Genomic DNA, 10,298 nt, shown 5'->3' with positions numbered 1-10,298 from the left:
CCCGCGCCCCCCGCAGCTCGGACCCCGCACAACGGATGAGGCTGCGGGCAGCCGCGGCGCAGGGCGGGCACCACGCTCCCGTCCTCTCCGAGGCTGGCGGCGCGCCGAGCCCGGGAACGGGCCGGGGGGCGTCCGGGGGGCTCCCCCAGAGCCGGGCGCAGGCACGTGCGCGGCGCCGGCCCCCTCCCCGCGGCCTCCCCGCCCCCCTCCCCGGCGGCGGGAGGAGGGGGCGCCCCGACGCCGCGCCCGGTACCTTCGGCCAGCTGCTCCTCCAGGGTGACCTGGTGGCGGCCCACGGCGAACACGCGCACTCCCACGGAGGAGGCTCCGGCCCCGGCCCCGAGCCCGCCGCCGCCGCCCGGGCCGCCCGGGCCGCCCCCGCCGCCGCCGCCGCCGCCCTCCGACTTGGGCATCCGGGAGAACTTCTTCATGGTGCCGCGGCGCGAGGCCCCCGCGGCCCCGGGAGGCGCAGGCAGCGGGCGCCGCAGGCAGCGGGCGCCGGAGCTTCACATCCCGCGCCGGCGCGCGGGGACGCCCAGGCCCGCGGCTCGAGGGCCCCCCGCTGCCCCGCGCCGCCGGCGGGCTGGGGGGCGCCGAGCGCCGAGGACAGCGAGAGGCTGCCCGCCCGGCCGCTGCCCGGGTGCCGCCGCCGCCCGCCCGGCTGCCGCCCGCCGCTGCCTCCCCGCCGCCGGGGATGTGCCGTCGGCGGCCGCGGCGTCCGACTAACTGCTCCGAGCGCGGCTCCGCGCAGGCGCAGCCTCCGCCGGATGTGACGCCCCGCCTCCGCGTCACGTGGGGGGCGGGGCGGGGCGGAGGGCGCCGAGGCCCGGCCCGTGGCGCCCGCTCCGCGGCCCTGGGCCGCGCCCATCCCCCCACGTTCGGCCGTGACGTCAGGGAGGTGATGCCCCAGGAGCACGTGAGGGGGGAGGGCCGGCCGTGGCGGGGCAGAGCCCCCCCAAGAAGCCCCGGCGCCCTGGAGGACCCCCCCCCGGGGGCCAGACCGCGCCCTCCGCCCCTCCATCCCGTGCAGCCTGCCCCCTCCCGCTGCACAGGGTTCAAACCAGGCCTGGGGGAGGCACTTCCGGTGGGCCTCAGTCTCCTCATCTGTAAAAGGATCTTTGTCTAGACTGAGTGAGGGGGGCGTCCCGATGCGGCCTCAGACACTCCGTAATGACCCACCTGTGTGGCTTTGGGCAAGCCACTTAACCCCGCTGCCTGGCAAAAAAACTAAAGGAAAAAAGTGGGGTCACACCTGAATAACGATTCCACAACTGCATCCTGTTTATACACACTATCTGATAGAGGAGTGTTACTATGGAAAGGTTTTAAAAAATAAATCTAAATAACATTTCACATGCAAAGTCTGAAAGGTCTTCCTAAATCTGAAGCAGGCTATCCTTTATGGCGGTTTCTTTACTTTAGGATTGGGAATAAGAAAATTTCAGACCCTATAACCTGAGGCGAGTCTCTACCTTTCTGTCCTTTAATTTTCTCATCCAGAAAGAATTATGAATCATTTATTAAGTTACTTGAGGACAAGAACAATTTCATTCTTCATATTTGTATTAAGCACCTTGTTCTTAATAGATGCTTATTTGATCAAACTAATTCCCTAATAGTTGATTTTTTTTGCCCTTGAGGTTTTGCAAAACCTTATTGATCCTCACAATATCACTTTAAGGTAGATATATAGGTGGGAATTACAGGCATCATTATCTTCCTTTTTACAAAAAAAAGGAAACAAACCCAGATGTTTTCATGGTTTTGATGGGTTTGGGGGGGCAAGGCAATGGGGTTAAGTGGCTTGCCCAAGGCCACACAGCTAGGTACTTATTAAGTATCTGAGGCCGGATTTGAACCCAGGTACTCCTGACTCCAGAGCCGGTGCCCTATCCACTGCCCATCTAGCCACCCCTAAACCCAGACGTTTTAAATGATTTTTGAGCACCATCTGACAGTTTGTCAGATATCAAATGACAGAGATCAGAATAAAATCCTGGTCCCTGCTTCATCCACACTAACCTTTTTAACTGTAACTAAGGAATTGGATTAAATCATCTCTAAAGCCTTTTCAAGCTATAAAATTATACAAAGTAATTTCAACTGAGTACAGACAAATGTTTGGAGGAGGGAAACATCAACAGGGATTTACCAGAAATAGGATTTGAATTAGACTTGGAAGGATGGGTGATATTTCAGTAGGTAAAAGAAGGGAAAAAAATTCAATCCAAAGAGCAATTTAGAAGCAATACTTTAATTCTCTTATTCTAAGTATCTTAAGAATATGTCTGCCCACAAAATAATTCATGATGTCTTTTACAATCGATTTTTCCAAAATTTTCATTTTTCTTTTTTATTTCATAAAATAAACTGAATTGTTGACCTGATGATAGACATTTAGGATGATAAAACTGGAAGAGATGTCAGAGGTCATCAAGTCCAACCCCATTTATCTTACAGAGGAAGAAAAATGAGACCCAGAAAAGTGCCCTAGATCACAAAGGCAACAGATAAGAGAGCCAGAATTCTGAACACAGGTCTTCTGATTCCAAATCCAAGGGTATAGCATTACACTCAATCAATCCACCAATCAGCAAATGTCTATTAAATATACATTAAGTGCCAATCATCTGGGCTGATGGGGAATGCAAATACAAAAAACGCAAATGAGCACTATACTTAGGAACTTGCATTCCATTCAGGTATTTGAATATAGAATGAATCACCACACATTGGGTAAATAACCCTAACAACACTAGCACCTGAAAGATCTAGGCAACACCAAAGGTAAGCAGTCTCAGCACAAAAACCTTGGAACTGTTCCCCCTTTATCCCTGGAGCAGAACTCTCCTATCAATGAGCAAGACAAAATAAGTGGGAACCATAAAATGCTACTATTCTGAAAGGGACAATAAAAACACCATCTCTGAAGACTGCAGCAGTGAAAAAATGCCTATATATGAAGCTTCAAAGGGGGTTTCAAATTAGTCTCAAATCCAAAAAGACCTCAAAGAAAGAACTCAATAAGGATTTTCAAAACCAAAGAAGAGAAGAAGAAAAATGGAGAAAAGAAAGGAGTCATGCAGGATAATTATGAAAAATTGGCTGAAGATAATACATTTAAAAGTAAAATTGGGGGGCAGCTAGGTGGCAAAGTGGATAGAGCACCAGCCCTGGAGTCAGGAGTACCTGAATTCAAATTTAACCTCAGATACTTAATAATTACCTAGCTGTGTGGCCTTGGGCAGGCCACTTAATCCCATTTGCCTTTCAGAACAAAAAAAAAAAAAAAACCCTAAAAAAAGTAAAATTGGATAAATGAAAAAAAAAAGAAATAAAAGTCAAATTTTTGCTGTGCTCACATAGCTATAGCCAGAGACTTTCTGATCACACAGAGATGACAAAGTACAACATTGCAAGGAATAATAGAAGACCTTGTATCCAGAAGCAAGAAAGAAAGAAAAGGAAGGAAAGAAAGGAAAGAAGTAAAGCAATACAAAGTGAAATGTGGCTCATCTGTAAAATTAGTTTTGCAAATCAAATAATGATAGAAGCAAAAAAAAAATTCTTTATCAGTCACAGGTCTCTTCAGCTATTGCTGCTGAAGGTCATGAAATTCTTCTGAGGGTGGTTATAAGTGTTGGTGCTGGATCTCTTGCAATCAATAATAAAACTGTGACCACCCTACTCCTGAATTGAATGGAACTTGCAGGAATTCAGAGAATAGTGCCTTAAAGAATGCAACTATCGCCCAAATGGATGAGATCATCTGTGGTTTGTGATTATTTATAGTATCATTATTATCCATTATGAATCATTAGCATTATTGAATATTAAAGCTATGAGTATGCATATATATGCATATAAAGATACATATATATAAATGCATATGTGATCAATATTTAATTGTCCATGCTAAAGTTGACTATGTATGCATATGTAGTGTTTTTCTTTATATAATACACATTCATATACATATATACTATACATATAGTTGGCATTCCTATTAGTATACATATGTTTTTATCAGTATGTGATATGTGTCTACATGTAACAATACACACACATGTACTTTAAAACACTTTTGAGAATGGTAGGAGTGATTTTAACTCTTTCCACATTAATTGACATTAAATATTTCTTCACATAATTCCAGGTAATATAAAAATTATTTGTAAATGTTATAATTTCAGATGTGATAATCACCTTTTACTGGTTTGGTAAAGTTAAAAAAGTCACTTTCAAAGTCAACTTCAAAGAATTATAAAGCATAAGTCTCTTTAAAGTATTAAATGTTACATGTCTTATCACTACTTCACATTTCTGCCTTCAGTCTTATCTGATGACAGCAATGAAGCACTGTATATAGGAAGATACAAATTTTTTTCATCTTGCCATAGCAGTCGCATGTAATTCTATAATTTTAGAAATGTAAAATGCTTTAAAGATAATTAGTATATAATAATCATTTTGTACTCATGATGGTTAAGTGACCTACTCTGATAAATACTGGCTATGTCAGAACCAAGATCAGAATTCAGGTCTCCTGCTGTTGGCCCAGTTTTCCTTTTCCAACCATGTTAGCACCATACAGCAATACTAACTGATAATCCTAATACCCCACAGTGAGCCTGGGTTGATAGCAAGAAGTTTTAGAGTTTTATAAGATCCATCCTATGAGAGAAATAATATAGTGAAAGTCAGAGGACCTGGTTTTAAATCTTACCTTTCTTACTGAGGTTTGACCTTAGGTAAAGCATTTAATTTCATTAAGTCTCATTTTACTCACCTTTAAAATAAGTTGTATGAATGTGAAATTCTTAACTTTATCCTAGGATCTCAGAAAGGTTGTATAAATAATCACATTTTAACAAATGTAGAAGGAACCTAAAATTCAAAGAAATTAAACAATTATTCATGGTTATATAGCAAGTGTTACAGACAGAATTCTAATCCAGGTCTCCTTTCTCCAAATCTATTGCTTTTTTTCACTAGACAGCCAGGTCTTGAAAATGGTGCCTGTACCTTATACCTTATATAGGGTACCTAAATCTTGGAGCCAGCCCTGTAGTTATTTCATGTGTACATCATCTCCAAGGTCCAATCAACTGGAATATTCACCAGGGCATCAGGAAAATATATTTTACTTCTGTGAAATCTCAATTAAAGAGACTTTTGGCCAATATGGTTACTTAAACAGAGGTAGGCAGGTCAGTTCACCAATAACTATTCCAGCAATAAACTAAAAATTGCACAGAAAAACTAAAAAAAAACTAAAAAAGAAATCTTATGAGAAGCTACAAAGACTTCTTCCACCTCAGAAGTATATAAAAAGTCAAGCAGAAGTCCATAGATAATCAGAAAGGGAAGGCATCAGTCAAGTCTTTGACAATCCAAGCAAACAAGATGATGAGATGAGAGACTAGTCAAATAGCCTGCAGAACTTTTATCATTAGTGAAGGACTGTTCTGAATTGAGAAAACCTACTGTGAGGACCATGGAAGGGACCAAAAAAAAAGGAATCAACAAGTGTGGATCTGTCATCAATTGAGGAATGGCTGAACAAATTGTGGTATATGAATGCAGTGGAGTACTATTATTCTGTAAGAAATCATAAACAGCCAGACTTTAGAAAAGCCTGGAAAGACTTGCATGAACTGATCCTGATTGCAACAGGAACATTGAAAACATTACAAGCAACATTATGTGATGATCAATTATAATAGACTTAGCTCTTCTCAGCAGTACAATGATCAGAGACAAGTCTAAAGGACTTGTAATGGAAAATACCATCCACATCCAGAGAAAGAACTATGGAATCTAAATGCAAATCAAAGTATACTATTTTCCATTTTAAAAATTTGTTTTATGCTTTATGTTTTTTCCATCTCATGTATTTCCCCTTTTGTTCTGATTCTTTTTTCACAACATGACTAATATAGAAATATGTTTAACATAGTACTATTTGGATAATCTATTGTTATCAAGGGGAAGAGGGAGAAAACTATGGAACTGAATATCTTACGAAAAAGTTAATATTGAAAAATTTTTTAAAAAAGGAAAAAAATGCAAAAAATAAGTGTTGTCCTGGAAGTTCTCAGTCCTAGATAACCCAGACCCAGGTCTATAGAAGGCCTTGAAAATAAAGTTCTCTGAACCCTAAAATCCAAGGAAAGTTAGCATAAGGCATTAATGCAAAATATATTAATGCAGGCAACTAGGTGGTAAAGTGAATAGAGCACCAGTCCTGGAGTCAGAAGGACCTGAGTTCAAATCTGGCCTCAAACATTTAATAATTAGCTAGCTGTGTAACCTTGGGCAAGTCACTTAACTCCATCGCTTTGCAAAGAAAAAATAATAAAACCTAGATAAAATAAAATAAAATAAAATAAAGATATATTAATCCAAGAACCTAGAAGACCCAAGTCAAGACTAAATGGAAGTGACTAATTCTCCCAAAATAGCAGCAAAAGCCAGAGATTTGCTGTGGTACAATCCCCAATTTAGAGACTAAGGCTGAAAAAATAAGTAACCAAAAGAAATGTGATCCCAACATAATCCAAAAAAAAAAAAAAAGATAGAATAACTCCACAATAACTGCAAGCAAAGACTCAAAGGGGGAAAATAGTTGACAAATACTGCATTGATACTTTGAAGAAATAAAGCAAGAGATTAAAAAAAAACTAAATAAAAGTTCTAAAGGAAAAAAATTGGATAAATAGCTAAGAACAAAAAGTATTAAATTTTATTCAAAAAGCAAACTTTCTGAAAATTAGCATAGACCAAATAGAATTCAATGACTCAACTTCCAGTCAAGATGACAGGGAGAAGCCAGGAACTTTACTATGCTCTCATGGGTTTCCCTTAGAAATGACATTAATCAAGCCTCTTAACAGATTTTGGAGTGACAGAACCCACAAAAGAACAGAATGGAACATCATCCAGCAAGGTCTGTCACAAGGGAAAACAGAAACCAGCACACCAGCAGCAGGGAAATACAGGGACTAACCTAAAGTCCTCAGCTATGGGGGAGATCTCCAGCACAGTTTAAACTCAGGTCAGTTGTGCAACAGATGGACTGGGAGAGCTCCAGTGCCAGTACTCAGGACTCCCAAATCAGTCAGTGTGGCTGGTCTGGACGGCCTGACCTGGATAGCTAGCCCTTGGCATTCCCAGTCAAGTAGGCCTAATGTTCCCATGCAGATAAGCCCAGAGAAAACCCCAGATGTTCCCTCTTTTTCCAATAGCCCAGGGACTGGGTGACTGATACACTCAGCATTGATGGTCCAGAGAGAGAGAAAGCCTCTGGCATTCCTTACCTGATAGACCACTGAACAACCCCCTGGAGTTCCTAATATCAATATCCCCTAGTCAGTAAAAAAAAGCCTTTAGGGTTCTCAACACTGAAGGGCTACTAGTGAACCCCTTGCCCAAAACAAGAACTTTAGGATAGGACCCCCAGTAACAAATCCCAAAATAAATATGAAAAGTCAAAGAAAAGTAGGATCTTTTGAAAGTTACCTTGGAAATAAGTATGAGCACAACACTAGCTCAGAAAGGAGGGGCAGAAGGAGTACCAAATGTGAAGTCTCAGAGGAGAATATGAATTGATCTTCAGCTCTGAAAGACTTCTTGGAAGAGCTAAGAAAGGATTTAAAAATCAGATGGAAAAATTGGGAAAAGAAATGCAAGAAAAAAATTAGCATCTTGCAACAAAAAATGACAGGAGAAAACAAATCCTTTAAAAATACAATCGGGCAAATGGAAAAAAATCAGCTCCTTTAAAAAACAGAATTAACCAAATAGAAAAGCTAACTGAAAAAAATAACTCCTGAAATAATAGGCTGGGATGAATGGAAGCTAATGACTCCATGAGACACCAAGAATTAGTTAAATAAAATTTTAAAAATGAAAAAAAAATAGAAAATAGAAAAATAGCTCACTGGTAAAAACAACTAAACTGGAAAATAGATCCAGAAGAGATAATTTAAGAATTATTGAACTACCGAAAAATTGATTTGTAGACAGGTTTTGTTTCCCTTGGGACTGAAACAAAACATACAAATGGTAGTTCTGGTGCATAAGGGCCATACAATATAAGCAAAGTCATCATACAATACTAATATTAATAGAATGCTGTCAGAGTTAAAGGTCATGGAATTTCTTTTCTATTAAATTGAGAAATTGTTTTTATTGAACTACCAGAAAGCTATATTAAAAAAAAAAGCCTGGATAGAATTCTTCAGGAAATCATCAAGGAAAACTGCTCTGGTAATCTGGAAACAGAGGGCAAAATAATCATGGAAAGAATTCATTGATCACCTCCTGAAAGGAATTCTAGAATGAAAGTGTCAAGGAATATTGAAGCCAAACTCCAGAATTACCATATCAAGGAGGAGATCTTGTAGACAGTCAGAAAGAAGCAATTTACATACTGAGAAAACACAGTCAGACTTACATAGGATCTGGCTATATCAACATTGAAGGATAGAAGAATTTGGAATATGATATTCTGGAGGGCAAGGGAACTTGGATTCCAACCAAGACTCAACCACTCATACTTTCAGTGACATTACCAAAATAGGTGGTTTTCAAACTTTCATGATGAAAAGACCCAAGCTGAACAGAAAATTTGATCTTCAAATGGAGACTCAAGAGATTCATGAAAAGGTAATCAGGGGAAAAGAAAAAGATTGCAATTCAATAAAATTAAATTGGTTACATCCCTACCTAGGAAGAAGAATCTCATAACTCTTGAGAATTATAACTCTATTGGGGGAGTATACTTAGCTTGAAGGGATGGACATAAGTGGATTTTGATGGGATGATTTACAAACAAAATATTAATAAAAGGAGAATTGATATGATATGGGAGGAAGGGGGAGGCAGAATGGAAAAAAATTACATCATGTGAAGAGGTACAAAGAACCTATTACAGTAGAAGAAAGGAGGGAGGTGATGAGAACTGCTTGAATCTTACTCTCATTGGAGTTTACTCAAAGAGGGAATAACACATACACTCAGTTGGGTTTATCTTACCCTTCAAGTGTTAGAAGGGAAAGGTTGGGGGAGGAGCAGGGAAGAAAGGACTGATAGAAGGGAGGGAAGGAAGAAGGGGGAAAAGAGATGGGGGAAGAAAATGGAAGATGGGCTGATAGAAGGGGGTACAGATTGAGGGAGGCAAAACACCAGTGAGGAAGGATAGTTTAAAAGGAGATAAAGTGTAAACTGAGAGTTTAAAATATGAAGGGTACTCCTGATTGTTTTTTTCCTTTCAGCTGAAGAGTAATGTATTCTTTACTTTGTGTGTATCTCCCTGCTTTAAATGTTTTTCTTGTAAGGAGCATATTGTAGGATTCTGGTTTTTAATCCAAACTACTATCTACTTCCATTTTATGGGAGAGTTCATCCCATTCTCATTCACAAACTGTGATGAACTCTCCCATAAAATAGAAGCAGGGGTAGTAATCTTCATCTTAGACTAAGCAATCGCAAAAATAGATATCATTAAAAGGGATAAGGAAGGAAACTACATCCTCCTAAAAGGTACCATAGACAATGAAATAATGTCAATGCCAAACATGTATGCACCAAGTGGTATAGCGTTCAAATTCTTAAAGACAAAGCTAAATGAGTTACAGGAAGACAGAGACAACAAAACTCTCCTGGTGGGGAGATCAAAGGGTATGCACATTTTTATTGCCCTTTGGGCCTAATTCCAAATTGCTCTCGAGACAGGTTGGATGAGTTCATAGCTCCACCAACAATGTAATAGTGTCCCAGATTTCCTATATCCCTTCCAACATTGATTATTGTCCTTTCTGGTCATGTTGGTCAGTCTGAGAGATGTGAGGTGGTAATCTCTCAGAACTAGATCAATATAAACATAATATAAGGAAGTTAAGGAAGTAAACAGAATGTTAGAAAAGTTAACTATGATAGACTTCTGGAGAAAATTGAATGTGGATAGAAATGAATATATATTTTTCTGTGGTGCATAGAACCCACACAAAACCTGATCATGTATCAGGGCATAAAAACCTCAGAATCAAATGCAAAAAGGCAAAAATATTGTGCATATCTTTAAGATCATACTTCAATAAAAATCATGTGCCCTAAAGGAGTTAGATCTAATATTAATTGGAAACTAAATAACTTAATTTTAAAGAATAAGTGGATCAAACAGCAAATCATAGAAATAATTAATAATTTCATCCAAGACAATAACAATAAGGAGATCACATATCAAAATATGTGGGATACAGTCAAAGCAGTTATTAAGAGAAATACTTACTTGA

At 40.4% G+C, this 10,298-nt stretch overlaps 1 protein-coding gene across 5 annotated transcripts in view; it reads right to left on the bottom strand.

Annotated features, from left to right (window-relative positions):
- Nucleotides 1-446, bottom strand: part of BMP2K (BMP2 inducible kinase) — a 108,073-nt gene extending 107,627 nt beyond the window's left edge. For all 5 annotated transcript variants that reach the window (XR_012476886.1, XM_074228560.1, XM_074228562.1 and 2 more), the window contains exon 1: nt 254-446. Coding sequence is in view for 4 of the 5 variants with exons in the window: in XM_074228560.1 (XP_074084661.1) it covers nt 254-431 (178 nt within the window). In the remaining variant the exon portion in view is untranslated. The remainder of the gene's footprint in view (nt 1-253) is intronic.
- Between the last annotated feature and the right edge of the window lie 9,852 nt (nt 447-10,298).

This window comes from Macrotis lagotis, chromosome 3, assembly GCF_037893015.1.
Source record: "Macrotis lagotis isolate mMagLag1 chromosome 3, bilby.v1.9.chrom.fasta, whole genome shotgun sequence".
Lineage (NCBI taxonomy): Eukaryota > Metazoa > Chordata > Mammalia > Peramelemorphia > Peramelidae > Macrotis > Macrotis lagotis.
Note: the sequence above shows the minus strand (reverse complement) of the source record. Positions and strands in the feature narration are given on the sequence as shown.